Raw genomic sequence first — 16167 nt, 5'->3', positions numbered from 1 at the left:
GCGTCGATGGTTGCTATTTTCATACCCTTCTGGAACTTTGAAGGGTCATGACATAGTCTTTCTAGTAATTCAATAGGATTTCAATGAGCTTATTCTACATTGCAGTCCAGGCGAGTTTGAGAGCATCAAACTGTGATATATCCAGTGCTTGACTTGGGCAGGAGCTCACCAGAGCTGAGTACCGGCACCTCAAATGTTCTTCTGCTTGAGCTCCTGTTCCTCTTATAGAATATTAGCTCAAAAGAATTGTGGTGCTCCTGCACCTAAATATAAACAGTAGGCCTACCGACACCCAAAATAAGTACGGGCAGCTATTTCAGTCCAAGTCAAGCACTGTATAGGTAAATTGTGACTGACTGACTCATCTACAAATAATAATGAGTGGTTATTTATGATGCAAGGTGATTTATAGATCAGTCAGTCGGCTGTCGCCTGCACCTATGGCTCTGATAAACCATCAAGCCTGCATGCGCAGTTGATTCTGTGACCTTGTGCTTGAGGACACGAACGCAGACGTCACCACAGACAGGCAGGCACATACTGTAATTGGCAATGTAATAAAGACACCACTAGAGAGCGCTACAATACAACAACTAATAAAATGCGACAATTCAGATTCCCCATGACATTGAAAAAATTAAAAATAAATGTATATTGATCAAATATGTTTGTCCTCTTTCTAAATCTACACCATTTATGTATGCTAAAATATTGGCACTCAAAACCAATGCTGACAGGTGACAGGTGTCCTATTCCACAACGACCCAGTAATAACGAACACAATAACTAACACGTCATGTGACATGCCATGCGGCCTAACAGTTATGTGTGTGTGGCTATTGGATGAGTAAAATGAAGATACCAGTATGCTTTCTCCATTCAGACAGGATAGGGTTGTCTAATATATAGAGGGTGTCGGTCTTCAGAGATGCAATGCCACGGAAGAATGGGAGTCCTAGAATGTAATGTTCGGCTGTCTGGTGGAACATTTCCTGACATGACAAGGCTTACTTTTTATTTTTTATATCACTGAGGGTCTCTCTTTCACCCCTTCTCCCATTTCGACCATGCCCCGTTTCCCCATTTGTTCAGTTCACTCTTGGTTACTTAACCTTAGATGGACAAGAACAGGCTGAGGACACCCTAAATAATTAACTCCCTTTATATCTGCCTCTGCAACCATTTGGCAGCAGACCCCCAACGCCAGGATGAAAAAGCATAATTCAATAAAAATGCTTGACATAGCCAAGCCATCTCATTAAAAGTATGCAAAACAATTAGATGAGTGGGCTACAGTAGTAAGATAGCCCTATGCACAACAACTGGATCACAAAGAGAGTAGCCTAGCTTTGTGGAAGCTATAGTCGGCATACACTTTTCACTATACAAAGCATTATCTGTGTGGTTGCTTGTTTTAGTGCCTGTGTGTCTGTTGTTCACACCCGTCTCTGGTCATATGACCTGTCAGCATGCCACCATCCCAGGCCATGGCCTCCTTCACATACAGCACATTCGTCCATACCTATTCTAAAGTCGTACAATGCTTCACGTGACTACTCTAAAGAGGAGTGTTTAAAGGACTAGACAAGGCATCTTACGCTCTAACAACTTAATTAACAATAATACATAAAAACACTCACTTCAAGCTCCTAAACCTACCAAAAGCCCAGAATATAGTGTATGTGAAACGCAGTTTTTGCAATAGGGGATAATGCGTGTGGAGCTGGTGTGGAGGCTGACTGCAGCAACATGCAAACCGTTTGAAATGCAGCGCATGCGGAATCCGTGTATGACCTTCATTTCAAGGTCGATGTTTTTCTCAATGACACCGGGAACACTGCCATCAGTCTCCAATCTCTCTGCAGTGTCTCTGAAAATATTCTCAGACATGATAGGTCTAACACATGAACATACAATACATTATTATAAGCTAATTATTTTATGATTGATGGGTTTGATTAAAGAATATTTACTGGAGCATATTTGTATTATAGGAGACGACCGCATGTGGTCTTCCTCATGCTAAGCTATTTTAACAAATATACTACTTAGATAATTCCAGTTGTCAACTGTTCTGTGTTTTAAAATGGATTTTCCGCGGACAGGGGAAATGGGTTGTCGGCTCTTTTCCATGACTGCGATAGCATTGCACGAGCTCCTCTCCATAGCACTGCATGCGCACCCCTCTCCCTTCCTCTATCGATGCCAGCTGTTATAGTCAAGTTAACAAGCGGATTCTAGACTTCGGTTTTTCCTCTTCTCATCTCGTTGCAGTCGTCCACTGACCCCCACTTCCTTGGCATCGATCCAAAACTCCGCGTACCAGCTGACGAGTGTTGCCTACGTAGCGCAGTGAGCCGGGTCAGAGTCACAAGACCGAGTCGACTGAGCTCGGTTGCAAACATTTTCCATGCCATCTAAAGCTATGTTTACTATGGTGTCGTTTGATCCATTGGGGGACATGAATTCCACTGCATTACAGACATGTACGAATAGAATGTATTTTGCAAATTGGCCAATAATTAACTGGTTATTGTTAATTAGGAACTCATGTATGACAGGACTAGGAAATGGTGCAGAATTTATATTGTGAAGCTATTTGGATTGCATAATCAAATTTGGATTGCATAATCATATAGCTGTTTCTGAAATGAAGTAGGCAAGGCCTAGACCTACAAATTATCAAATTGCATAAGCAATCCAAAAAGCAGCCTTTATGGAAGTTAGTAGGCCTGGTAAAAAAAATGTAATAAAGATAACCTATTATTGGTCCAACTATTTATAATAAACTGGGCTTACTGCAAATGATTGAAATCCATGAACCTGTAAAACGAATTATGGCATATTACTGGTTGGCTTTGCAGTTTAGAGGCAGCACATAGCCTGTTAGATGCAATAATAAACCAGGCACTCTTACTGCGCTTTCTGTATGTTGGTAGTGAGCACGATCTAAATACCATAGGTAATGATCACGACAGGTTTTTTTCAATATGCGATGTATAAAACCTAAAACAGTGAGGCTACAGGCAGACGCTAGACTACAGTAGGGCATTTTTTCATTGTTGCAAATGCAGATGACGCTGATGGAAGGAGGCTGGATTGGAGGGCGCGCACGGACGTAACGGAGACACCGCAGACGCAAATTGAGAGAGGGAGGAGAATGGACAAGGGATAGGCTATACGTAACTAAAACCTCAGTTGTAGCAGCGAGGATAATCTACAACCTCCAGTAACATCAATATGCAGGACCAGGCCTGATAATAGAATAGCCTTTGGATTAAATACCACATTTGGTTGACTATTTTTTATCAGCTGCAACCAGTCTTTCGACGCTGTGTCCCTTGATACATTGTCGCAGCAGTTTCTATTTTCAAGCAATCATTTTAGAAACATTTTGCGCTACGACGACTGATCGCAGCTCAGATCCTACAATTTAAACATAAATAAACGTTATAGGCTATTATTTTGGCCACGAGCTGCATCCACTCTTGTGGCAATGTCGAAAACCCGGTGAGTATAACCGTGGCTTGTAGTGGAGTTCACTGTGGCTTCCGTAGCTACGGTACTGCCTGGTTTGAGACCTCTTTCCTGCGATGTTCACACAAATACAAGTAAGTGCTTGATAATGGTCAACGTTGTAAATCTGTCAAAATATAGGCCTACTGTAGTCTGTATTCCGGCTGAATCATTTGCACGCGCGGTTCCTCTCTATTCTGCAGCTGATTAACTTTGCATGACCACGTTATTGAAGGGGGACGCGCGAACGATAATTGTAATGGTGAGTTGCTGTAATAATAAGATACCGAATGCTTTGGCATGTGTGTTGTGTCACTGGGACATCATGACTGACCCAAAGAGTTAGGTCAATCCCCTCTAACCTACATCAAGCTATAGCTTTACCCTCAACCATCAGCGCAATGTGGTTACCTACACATTTTCATGTAGGCTTTTATTAACCCAAACAGATTGCAGGCATTTATTAATCCAAACAGATTGGTATGAAGTAGAACCAAATAAATGATCCTTACTGTAGCATTTGGTCTGCAGTGGACTAGTTCTTGTTTCTGGAGTTTGGCTACCACAGTTAAGTCATACATTGTACCATTTAGCAGACATACACTTATCCAGAGTGATTTACAGGAGCAATTAGGGTTAAGTGTATTGCTCAAGGGCACATTGACAGATTTTTGATTAGTCAGCTCAGAGATTCAAAGTAGCAACCTTCTGGTTACTAGCCCAAAGTGTTTAACCGCTAGGCTACCTGCCACCCTTATCTCTCCAGGTAAAGGCCTGACCAATAAATAGTCTTTGATGGCATACTGAGTGACAACCATAATTTAAAGAGACTTTTATGCTTTATGAACTCAGTTTAAACACTCACACAGTCCAGTTTCTCAACTGCTGTTCAGTTCGTACATTTCATCATCAGAATGCAGGTGAATAGTCTCCCAAGGGAATAACCTGTGCAAACTATGACTCTCCAGGACCAGGATTGAGATTCCTGATCTTAAGAAGCCATAATCCAGTTTTGCAATTAACCTTTCACCGGTCTGAGATCAGTTGGCAAGGTCACCTCTGCTGCTCTCGCTGTCTCTCCACAGTGCTGCATGCAAAGCTTTCAAATTGAACTTTAGATGTCCTTTACACAGAAACACCAAATTGTGCTCTAACAGTTCTTAATCTGAGATAAGGAACATTTACAGAGATAGTTAACTAAAAACAAATACCGGTATCAGACAAAGGAAGGAGACAGAATTGGGTCTTTTGTTGATGCTGTTACTGTTGAGTTTGAAGTGTCAATTGTCATAATAGATTTTCTTGGCTCAGAGCTCATCATGATGGTCATTCAAAGCCTTTTTTTATAATGTGCTAGATGTTGTAGAAGATGGTGCCTATCATCGTGCAGAACTTGTGTTAGTAAAAAGATGACGCTATCTAGAAATAGTTTTAGACTCTCATTTGTATGTCAGTTTTTGAGGTTCACTTCAGGTTAAACTATTTGTGATGCATGTGAACAATAGTTATGGTGCTGTATTTTCAACCTAAAATAGGAAAATGTATATGAATAATTATGCACTATTTTATACATAGGCATGTAAATCAGATTCTTTTCACTTTTCCCCTATAACATACCAATTTAGTAATCTTGTCCCCTAACATTTCTTCCAATATTCTTTTGTCCCCCGGTCTTAAAACATTCATCCAACTTAAACATTTTCTGTGTGCTTGTGTCTGAGGGAGGCCGAATTGCAGTTACTCTATCTGTCCTTCAAGCTTTCCTGTGACTTTGACCTTTGGAATGTGTCACAGAGGGAGAGAGTTGGGGGGAGGGGTGGTTGGGTGTAGTGTGCAGAAACCTGTGTATGTGTGCTTGTGTGGGAATGAGAAAAGTGACTGCAATGATCTAAATTGTGCCTGTGAGAAAGACAAAGAAATGGTTTCTCCCTCTGTCAGCAATTTCTACCAAATGGTGTTGATGAAGATAACAGGACACAGTGTATGATAGACAGTCACTCAGTCATTTGATACAATTTGGTTTAGAGATAGGGAGTAGTTTAGTAGTGTTACAAAGCTTTGACCAATCTCTGTAAATCTCTCTCTCTCTCACTCACACACACACACACACACACACACACACACACACACACACACACACACGTGTTTTGTTGGCTATACATTTCCATACCCTAATAAGCTTGAAAACCCTAGACAGAGTGCTTAAAATATGATTGAGCCTTATAACAAGAAAATATATCAACATCTTTGGGCTTATGTTTGTTAAAGCAACCATTATGTTTAGTGTACAGTACATACAGTATGTACACGTGTGTGTGTGTGTGTGTGTGTGTGGGGGGGGTAAGATTTAGATAAAGTAACAATTGGGAGACCAAGATGAAATGTGTTTTGTCCCTGTCCTATGACATAATCTTGAACATGCACATAAAAATACATGACCTGAGAAGAAATCAGAAATGTTTTGTCTTCCCTCTTAGGTTTCCTCATAATCAGACTGTTCTACCCAGACCATAGCCACAATTCTAAACCAACAAAATAAAAAGTGAGGGGTTTACCAGGAGAGGAGACGAATACGGCTTTACTGCAGTACAGCAACACAGGTAATTGCTTTGTCTTCTACATCTTTCAATCAAATCTGAACCACCAGTAATTATGGACGTTCAATAGTGATCTGATCTATTAATGCGGTTGTGAAGTTTGCTGAAACTATTTTAAGATATGGTCAAACTGATTGTCTTGAAGCACTGACAGCCTTGGAGGATATGCTTGATAAAAGTTTGAGGAGTTTAATGATTTCACAGATCAAAAAGTTGCCATTATTTGTCAAATTAAAGTTGTTATTTATGATGTTTGCTTTTTCTAAAGACTTTTAGCTATGCTACTAAGGCATACTGTAGTAGGCTTGGATAGACAGTCACCCTTGTCTCAGTCTTTCATTGAATGACTATTACGTTGACTACTTCCTATTATGCATCAGACTTCCCATCTCCTCCTGTCTGAAAACCAACATTCGATTTCGACACGTTTGAGGATCGTAACACGTTTTAGACGCGTTATAACATGTTAGCCACGTTGTGTGTAGCCTCTCAACAACACAAACCTGCGTGATAATATCGCCGAGGGAAAGCACACACTTGGGGAACTCAAGCTACATTGAGGGAGATAGCTAGCTGGCTAGAGGTAAGTTGATGTCACCTGATGAGGAAAACCAACGATACATTGATTGCTAGCTAACGTTAGCTAGCTATAGTAACGTTACTAGTATATTTTCTTTAGAACTGCAATTTGGGATTACCTAGCTAGTTATCTAAATGTACGTTTTCCATTCAGCTAGATAACTGATCATCCAACACAGATCTAGATAGGGGATATTAGCTGGAAGGCTAGCTCGTTATATCTGAGAATGTGCAAACGCCACACATGGAACTTCACTTGCTATAACGGCTAACTGTGATACTGTCTAACGTTAGCTAGCTAGCTAGCTAAATTCCTCATAAAGTCAGGAAAAATAATAGGGACGTGGCATTCATTTTCTTATTATCTACACTTTTTCCTTTACCTGACCAACCTGCCTCTCACCGTCCCACGAATGGCTTTGCCCGAATTAAAGTACACGAAAAGATAGCTAGTAAATGCATAGCTGCTAACACAGCTAGCTAGCTAATTCACATGCACTGCACATTTTATTGAATCTTGCGGGGGCTTCTTCCGGTTGTTTCTCGAGTTTGAGTTCAGCGAGGGTGACAGATTATATTAAGGCTCATTCTGACAAATATGCGTGAAGACCTCAGCATTTGTCAGATCATTGTCAGATAATTGAAATCTCTGTTTTAGCACTTAATTTTATCACTCTTGAATATGTTAATTTCTTAAAAGTCAGGAGAGTATTATTTACCTGTTGGGATCATCATTATCAGAACATTGTAATTATTGAATAGCTTCACAAATAATAAATGTCACCTATGCCAAAGATGGGAGCTAGAACAGGGTGTGAAATTCTTGGCATGGATATATTTTACTAGAAAGCATCTGTGCCTGTGTTTCTCTCCCTCCTTTGCAGTTGGACTGTAATTCCTGTTACAAATAGTAGAGAGGTGGGGTTGGGGCCAGGGTAGTAATGTCATAGCTGACGTGTTACGTAAAGGCGTAAAGATTACAGGCCATAGTGAACGGCGAGTGAGAAGCATTTGGCCACTGGACCAACCAAAGTACATTGGCCCACATTGCAACACCTCCTGCTGATCTGTGGAAAGGAGGAGGGTAGGCCCAGTGGCCTACAGTGTAGAGTTCAGAGACAGGATCCCCGTTTTACACAATCCCTGTCTGTGTGCTGTCATAATCCCAGAATCTCTTTAAGTAACATTTTTGCATTGCATTTTGAAAGTGTTCTCTTTCTTCAATTGTTCAGATGATTAAGTGATAATCGGCCATGCACAACTGTCTCTAATGCTGTTTGTAGGTTCAGTGCGTCATAATGGAGAGTGTTGGGAGTGTCGTCCATCTCCTTACTGGGATTCCTTATGGGGTTAAGGGATTGCTGCTACTCTGCTCTGGATTAATGACCCTAATCTGGAGAGGTCAGAGTAGGTTGGAGCTGGGATTATGGTCTCTCTCACATCCCTTAGCAATTTAGCACTCAAATACGGTACATACGGTACTCTCACACGCTCTCCCTCCCCCTTCTCTGTCTGCATCTCGCTCGCCTATTTCTCTCTCTCGTAATTCAAAATATCCCATTATTGTTTTGTCAAATTATTCTCTGCTGGTTGTTGCATATTTATGAGGCAATAGGTACCCACACTGCAGTAGGGCTGGGAATCGCCAGGAACCCCACGATATCACGATACTTAGGTGCCGATACGATATGTTTTGCGATTTCCATGATTCTATATTTATTGCGATTCAATATTGCGATTTCATGTTCCAAATATGTCTACTGCTGAGAGATGAGAGCAAGAGAAAATTAGTTTTGATCAGTCATTGAAATAAAAGTGCTGAAAACATGTTGGATCACTATTTAAAAAGAAGATGGAGAAGAAGTTAAATTAGGAAAAATACCAGAGTTTTGGCGCAGATGCAGCCGACCAGCTCTAACTAACGTATTTTGACTCCAATGTAATATTGTCCAAAATAATATTCCGATATGTAACTGTCGTTGTTTTTCCTCCCATCACCTAGCAAGAATGATGCAATGTTTAGCGATAAGGAGGAGACTCCACCCAAAGTGGGGTATGAATAACACCACGGGGGAAGCCATGTCTTTGTCTGAATTACAGCTGAATCGACCCTTTGGGAAGAATTCAACTTGGTTAAGCTTTTCTTGTGTCCGTGAGATATTTACTCTGAAAATTAGAACCTAACAGTTGGCGTTGTCGGCAGGATTCACCAGGATTTTTTATCAAACCAAAGAGTCCAGATCAGCTGTAATTCAGACAAAGACATGGCTTCCCCCGTGGTGTTATTCATACCCCACTTTGGGTGGAGTCTCCTTATCGCGAAACATTGCATCATTCTTGCTAAGCAGGGAACTAAGTGATATGAGCCTTCAACGTTTTCTCCCCTTATCAGTACTGCCACGTGATTGTTTTCCCTGTGCTCAGCCCCTCCCAAGCTTTATGTCTCTTCTGTAACTAATGTTCCTATACTTCTGAGTATAACAGTGTTCCAAGTTTAACCTCGAATCCAACACTGTGAAAGCCTACAGTTTGTTTTTGCTTTTAATAAGGGAAAAGGAGGCATATTGCAGTGTGTATTATGTTCAGTCTTTGCAGATCTCTGTTGATGCTTGACAGTCAAGCCAAAGGTGTCTTCGCCGTGACTTGTCAGATGTCAAGCGAATGATATAATTCAGCATTGAGGCAACATCTTTGATTATTTTAATGTTGTCTCCTTAGGATTGATGATGGTCCTGGTTGTCTGGGGGGGTGTATTGATACTAACATGTAATGAAAAGGTGATGCAGAAATGGATGTGTGACAGTCTGATACCTCTGTCTCACCCCCCCCTATCTTTCTCCCCTCTGTCTGCAGTGATCATGTCTTCCAGGGAGCGTCGGTCCGACCTGTACATCAAGGCAGAGCCCAGCAGTCCAGAGGGAGGTGGAGGAGGCCGGGCCAGCCCAGGGGGAGCCTCCTCAGACTCCTCCCAGAGTGGTGGAGGCGGGACAAGAGGAGACGGGGTTGGGCGCTACTCACCCCCTCTGTACACACCGGCCCTGCGGTGCCACTTCAAGGAGGAGGGTGGTGATGGGGCGGAGGAGGGATCCACAGGTAGTGGAGGAGGGCGGTGCAAGTATGCCCTGAGCACACTACCCAAGAGACTGTGTTTAGTGTGTGGCGACGTAGGATCTGGCTACCACTACGGTGTAGCCTCGTGTGAAGCCTGCAAGGCCTTCTTCAAGAGAACCATCCAGGGTAAGGGTGTGTGTGTGTGTGTGGGTGTGTGTGTGTGTGTGTGTGTGTGTGTGTGTGTGTGTGTGTGTGGGTGGGTGAAGTTGAGTGTGTGTCTTGTGCGTTTCTGCAATCCAGTATAATGAATGAAATGGGATAGACCTTGATTGCTTTGACAGAAGTCTCATATCGCTATTGTTTGTTTATTCTCCTTCTCTCCGTCCTTCTTTCCACCTCCTTGCCTTACCTAAAGGTAACATTGAATATAGCTGTCCGGCGTCAAACGAATGTGAGATCACCAAGAGGCGCAGAAAGGCTTGCCAGGCGTGCCGCTTCACCAAGTGCCTTAAAGTAGGCATGCTGAAAGAGGGTGAGTGTATGACCCAGAGCCCTTAACTAGTGGTCTGGACTGGTCTGGTCTGGAGACACTGTTTGATGCAGTGTGGAAAGTAGTTATTTGATTAAGATCTGACTTTTTTTTATCTCCATACTTCTCCAAACAAAGGGAGATTGTTTGTCTCTTTTTCTCTCTCAATCTCCTACTCTCCTTATCACTTTCTATTCATTGACGCGGTGTTGCGTGTTGCAGGAGTCCGTCTGGACCGGGTCAGAGGAGGGAGACAGAAGTATAAAAGGCGTCCAGAGGTGGAGAATGCGACCTACCAGAGTGCCCCTCTACCGCTTAGGAAGGAAGGGGAGAAGGGTAGGAGATTGTTCAGGAGACATTTTCAGAGTTTGTCAGTTAAAAAACACTCTTAACTGTGCAGTCTGTTTTTCCAGAAACCCTTCATTTCTGAACAGAAGCATCAAGTAACATCATGGAACTATTTCCACATAAGGATGAGTTTAGATTAACATAGTGCCTTTGTTCTTTGTTTTATGGTAAATGTAACATCAGTTGTGCCATGACCTTTGCTTTCTGTTTGTGTGCGTGACCCAGGCTCCTCCAACATCATTGTGTCCCACCTCCTGGTGGCAGAGCCAGAGAAACTGTTTGCCATGCCTGACCCCCTGCAGCCTGATACGGCTCAGCGCACACTCACCACCCTCTGTGACCTCGCCGACCGCGAACTGGTCGTCATCATCGGCTGGGCCAAACACATCCCCGGTAAGGGGGGCAGTGAAGAGGGATTGGTGGGGAGGGAGATCAGCATGGGAAGAGAATGGCGGAAAGTAAGGTGAAATAAGTTAGTGGGAACTAGCCCTCAACTCTCATCAGTAGCCCTGCAGTGGTTCACTGTGCCTTGATCAGGGACTAGAATGCTGTCTCGTTGTATCAGCTTTTTGCCTAGTGATTGATCAGTCAGTCTACCCTGTCCCCCCCTGTAGGCTTCCTGTCGCTGTCTCTGGCAGACCAGATGTCGGTGCTGCAGTCCGTGTGGTTGGAGGTGCTGGTGCTGGGTGTGGCCTTCCGCTCCCTGAGCTGTGAGGATGAGGTAGTGTTCGCTGAGGACTTTGTCCTTGACGAGGAGATGTCCCGCGTGGCTGGACTGACAGAGCTCAACGCAGCCATCAGCCAGCTGGCCCGACGCTTCCGCTCCCTGCAGCTGGACCGGGAGGAGTTTGTCATGCTCAAAGCCATCGCACTCACCAACTCCGGTAAACTAGCTATACAAAAGTATAATCCTAGAATAGCTTTACAACCAGCATTATGTGGAGTGTCACAACATGAAAATGTGATGAAAGCAGTAGGTGAGACTGAAATACCGAACCCTCCATATGTACAATTAGTTGCTAATATGACGACATGCTTTATTTGAAGCACTATTCCACTTTCAGTTTCATTAAGCAACAGTTTATGTCCAATGGTTTATTTAAAAGAAAATACAACTCAAGAAATCAGCGAAGACAGATTAGTAAAGATCTGTGTCATAGTCTCAATTTCTGAAGAGATTGTTGATGAAAATAACTCCAGCCCTGAGGGACTGACAGACAATTACTGTAAACAGAAGATTCACCCCCATTGTCTGCTTAACCCACAAAGGCACTATTTGTTATGCAAATACAAAGATGGTCATTAGTCTGGACTGGTGTGTCCTGTTCCTTAATCACCCACATTTGCTGCCAAACACAATCTTACAAAACCATCTCTCCAAAAGATAAAATAAATCATTTAGAAAAAATCACCCTCTTCCCCCACTGATATACAGTCTGACCATGCTCCTCCTCTCCTCTGCCAGACTCTGTGTACATAGAGGACATGGAGGCGGTGCAGAAGCTGAGGGACCTCCTCCACCAGACCCTGTTGGAGATGGAGTGCCAGCGACATCCCGAGGACCCCCAGCGGGTGGGGCGCCTCCTCCTCACCCTCCCCCTCCTCCGCCAGACAGCTGGCCGCGCCCTCACCACCTTCTACAGCATCAAGACCCGAGGCGGCGTGCCCATGCACAAACTCTTCCTAGAGATGCTGGAAGCCATGATGGACTCGCCCTAGAGAGAAGGGAGGATGAGGAGAAGCCAAGGAGAGCGAATGCAAGGGCACGATGAGAGACGGGCAATCTGCAGAGTGAATGGCTGGCTGCTGTGAACGGAGAGGTTTGTCTTAGATTTTGACCATGAAGAATGTGGAGATAATCTCTGGCCTCTTCAGAGATTCAAAATGGTGTTAAAAAAACAGAGAAAACATGTATACATGTTGTAGATGCCCTCAGTGGAGGATGATGGTGGAGTTTAACTCCTTAAAACCTGACTGCCAAACTTCATTGAAAGAGTCCAAGACATAGTCAGTTTGAATGTCAGAATCATATTAGATTTCCAGTATCCCTAAGGATTTTCATTTGTAGCACTGGGCACAGACGTCAATTCAATGTCTATTCCATGTTGGTTCAACGTAATTTCAACCAGTGTGTGTGCCCAGTGGGTAAGCTTCACATCAGAAACTAATGAAGGACTGCAGTTAGATATCTAAGACCAGACTGTAACCTTGTGGCTGAGTCTTGATTGTGAATAATGCAATATCTCCCTCCACACAAAAGCCATACTAAAATACCAGGCAAAGAAACAACCATTTACAAAGACTGCAGTATAGGGTCAGACCAGCATGCACCCATAAGAGTAGTAGGTTAGTCTACATACACAGACGCACAGTCTTACAATTTACTCATAGGAATTACTTGCAATATTTTTAAAGCAATACAATACTTTACATACAAAAGAAAATAATAGTGGTAACTGGTTAGGTAACAACTGGCTATACATATAGGCCTAGGTGGCAGGGTGGGTGTGGAAAAACAGCTTATTAAAGGCTGTGCAAATGGTTATTAGTACAAGAAAAGGGAATATGATGATTGTCAACAAAGTGTTGAAGTGTCGCTGTACTTGGAAGTTGTTTGATTTTATTTATACTGTAAGTAGTCCCAATAGGCATACAAAAAATGAATTATGTGCAAGCCTTTGTGTGAGTGTATGTGAGAGAGAGAAGGTTCGCTGTCGTTTTGCAGTGTTGACACCACACTGAAGCGGCAAGATCAGGGGAAAAAGCAACTGTTCTACTTTCTTGGTCAGCCTGGCCATAACAGAGTGAATAAAGAAGATTGGGTCAGAGGGGAACTACAATGGCTCCTGAGCATGTTTTCATTAGATTCTTGATTCTCCAGATCTCTCCACTGGTCCTCTCCAACCCCTCCGATTCAGATGGAATGTGCTGATTAAAACCATTAGTTTGATTAACTGACTGCCGTTATTAGTGATCAAATCGATTTGGGGCTAAAATTAGGAATTTAAACTTTTTTTTATATATATATATATATAAAATGAGGTGTCGTTTCAGCGGAACAGTTTGCTTCTCCTCTTGCAGCTGCTGAAAGACTGAAGAAAGGGACTTCTGTTGTTTTGACCTGGAGGTCTTCGTACTGTGTATGACCTTTGAACTGCAAGCCTAATAGTGCCCAAATGGGGTTTAGAGCAACATGAAATGCAACACATTCAGCCTCATATGGGAATCTACAGCCACTCTGACTGAGACCCTCCTTTTAATCCTTCTCATAGTTTCTATTTGTCTGTTTACTCTGTTTTATGGGCTTGATTGGTGATATACATGTATCTATTCAGAGCTCTTACAGTGTCTGTAAGCTACCAGAAATTGCAAAATGTAAAGGGCCTGAACTGTTGGTCCTTTGGCCACTTGCTGAGGAAGAATTTGATTGTAAATCAATCAGAGCAGCAAAATGCTAATTCAGTCTACAATGTCATAACATTTCTAGTAATACAGCACAGCACCCAACATGTATGATGTAGACTCTAAATCATACATGTTGGGTGCTGTATTACTATAAATAAGTTATGACTGTGTATTTTCACTGTTGAAAACTTTAGAGTGTGGCAAAAAAGCCCATGAGAGCTGAATCCAGTAAATGTGGTAGTCCCTGACATGAATGATGGAATAGATTCATCTAATTGCCACTGTTAATTGAAATTCATACTTGAGTATCTGTTTTTTTTTCTACAGGATTTTAATCTTGAGTTTAGATTGTTAAACTTGGGAAGTTTGGTACTGAAATAAGACTGTTAAACTCTGAAAGTTTGGTACTGAAATACCTGAATAAGGCAATCCATTGTGAATGTTGTGAATGTTATGTGTTTCAAATTTATTACAGAAATAGATTTTTTCTTCTGATAATGCATTGAAGAAAACCCATGTTCTTTAGTATATTAATTCAACCGTGTTGAATTAACATACTCTGTTCTCAATTACCCCACCTAGCTGTGAGAGGAGATTTTGCAGTCTGGAAACTCCCAAACAAATGTTCGAGATTTAGTTATGTTCTTCGTGGCAGTGGATGTTTGCGTTTGATGACCATTTGTGGCTCCATTATTGTAATTCAGGTTTTTAAATTAAAAAGTAACACCAGGCGACAATTGTTTCAACTCTGTACTATATCTTGCTGTCTGATTTGTTATGTGTTCTATCATTTTTGTATTTTGTTTCTCAAAGACTGAATTTAAAAAAAAATGTGTACAGTTTAATAAAGTTAATGTTTGTGTCAATATTAACTCTAATATAATAATACAAAGGTAGTGTTTTCATAGGGATACGCAATATGTAATGCCACTTTGTCTGTCATATATAGCTACGGTTGGTGGGGGGGATTTAGACTATCACAATGTAGAGGATGTAAAGTCATTGCTAGTTGTTAGTATGTTTGTGTACATTGACGTAAATGAGCAATACAAGAAATTACCAAAACTCAGTTTCACATTTCCTTGTATAGTCACATAATGTAAATTAAACATCAACAGTAATAAAAATAATTAATAGTAGTACTAAAGCGTATAATATGGAAAAATTCTAATCAATATTTGTATTTTAAAAAATACTGTATTTAAAATATTAAATTCTATTTTTCACTCAATTTGCTGATGTTTGTTGATACTCGTTTAATTTTTTTGTGTGGGTTTAAGTCTAATGGCTGTGGATGTCTGTGTTTGTACTGTTTTTCAGTAAGCTACAATGGTTCATTTGATGTGACTGTCTAAACAAAATGTTCATAATTAAATCACTGTGAAGACAAATGCTACACTGCAGGAAACAAGGGGTCGATTTAAATATTGTAGGTGCTTTGTGTTTTGTAATAAATTAGCAGACACCATCACATATCATTGGTCTCGTACGTCTTCTGTCATGATCTGTTTGTTAGAATGTTTGTCTGTCTGCTGCTGTCCTGTTTCCCAATCATGTTAAACAATATTTCCTGTTCTGCTCACCAAAGGTCATCGGTCAGATATAACCAAAGATATCCTATTACATTAGTTATAATATGTAAGTCTATGGACATAACTGCATAATGCAGATTCTCAGCAAACATGTACCCTCTGCAGAGGTACATTATCAGATTTCATTAGGAACCCCAATTTGAAAGACAGTCAGTTTGTGAACTTTTTGTATTTAGAACTATCTCCCATACCAACAGTTTACCATCAACACTTTAGACATGTATCCTGCATAACCTCATGCACAGCGATCTCTATGAACTAGGGCTATAGCTCAGTCCATCACCATTTACAGCAGGAGGCACATTATCTATATGGTCAATGGACTTGAACCTGGGTCATCTGTGGAAGATTATATTAGCCCTCTTCAGCTAAAAACCTAGGCATTTTTTAAATTAAATAAAAACAGCACATTATCTGCCAAACTCTGCCTCTGTCATTGACACCAATGGAACCTAAAGATGTGCTCTGGTCTCTCGGTTTTGATTGGTTGGATCTGAGATGATCTTGCTAAAACTGTACTCTCATTGGACACTGGAAAAAGTGCAACAGC

At 41.7% G+C, this 16167-nt stretch overlaps 1 protein-coding gene across 2 annotated transcripts; it reads left to right on the top strand.

The window, feature by feature from the left end:
- The first annotated feature begins 3127 nt into the window (after positions 1–3127).
- On the top strand, positions 3128–15498 carry LOC106563479 (steroid hormone receptor ERR1). 2 transcript variants are annotated; one of them, XM_014129095.2, is made up of 8 exons: positions 3128–3611; positions 5994–6116; positions 9546–9929; positions 10159–10275; positions 10495–10608; positions 10846–11013; positions 11235–11504; positions 12086–15498. In XM_014129095.2, exons 3-8 carry the CDS (start codon positions 9551–9553, stop codon positions 12337–12339), a joined length of 1302 nt encoding a protein of 433 aa, XP_013984570.1. In that variant the 5' UTR covers positions 3128–3611; positions 5994–6116; positions 9546–9550; the 3' UTR covers positions 12340–15498. The 2 variants fall into 2 exon arrangements, with proteins under 2 accessions (XP_013984570.1, XP_013984571.1); XM_014129096.2 differs by lacking the exons at positions 3128–3611; positions 5994–6116 and adding an exon at positions 6369–6696.
- The last annotated feature ends 669 nt before the right edge of the window (positions 15499–16167 follow it).

The sequence above is a fragment of the Salmo salar genome, chromosome ssa11 (genome assembly GCF_905237065.1).
Source record: "Salmo salar chromosome ssa11, Ssal_v3.1, whole genome shotgun sequence".
Taxonomy (NCBI): domain Eukaryota; kingdom Metazoa; phylum Chordata; class Actinopteri; order Salmoniformes; family Salmonidae; genus Salmo; species Salmo salar.
Note: the sequence above shows the minus strand (reverse complement) of the source record. Positions and strands in the feature narration are given on the sequence as shown.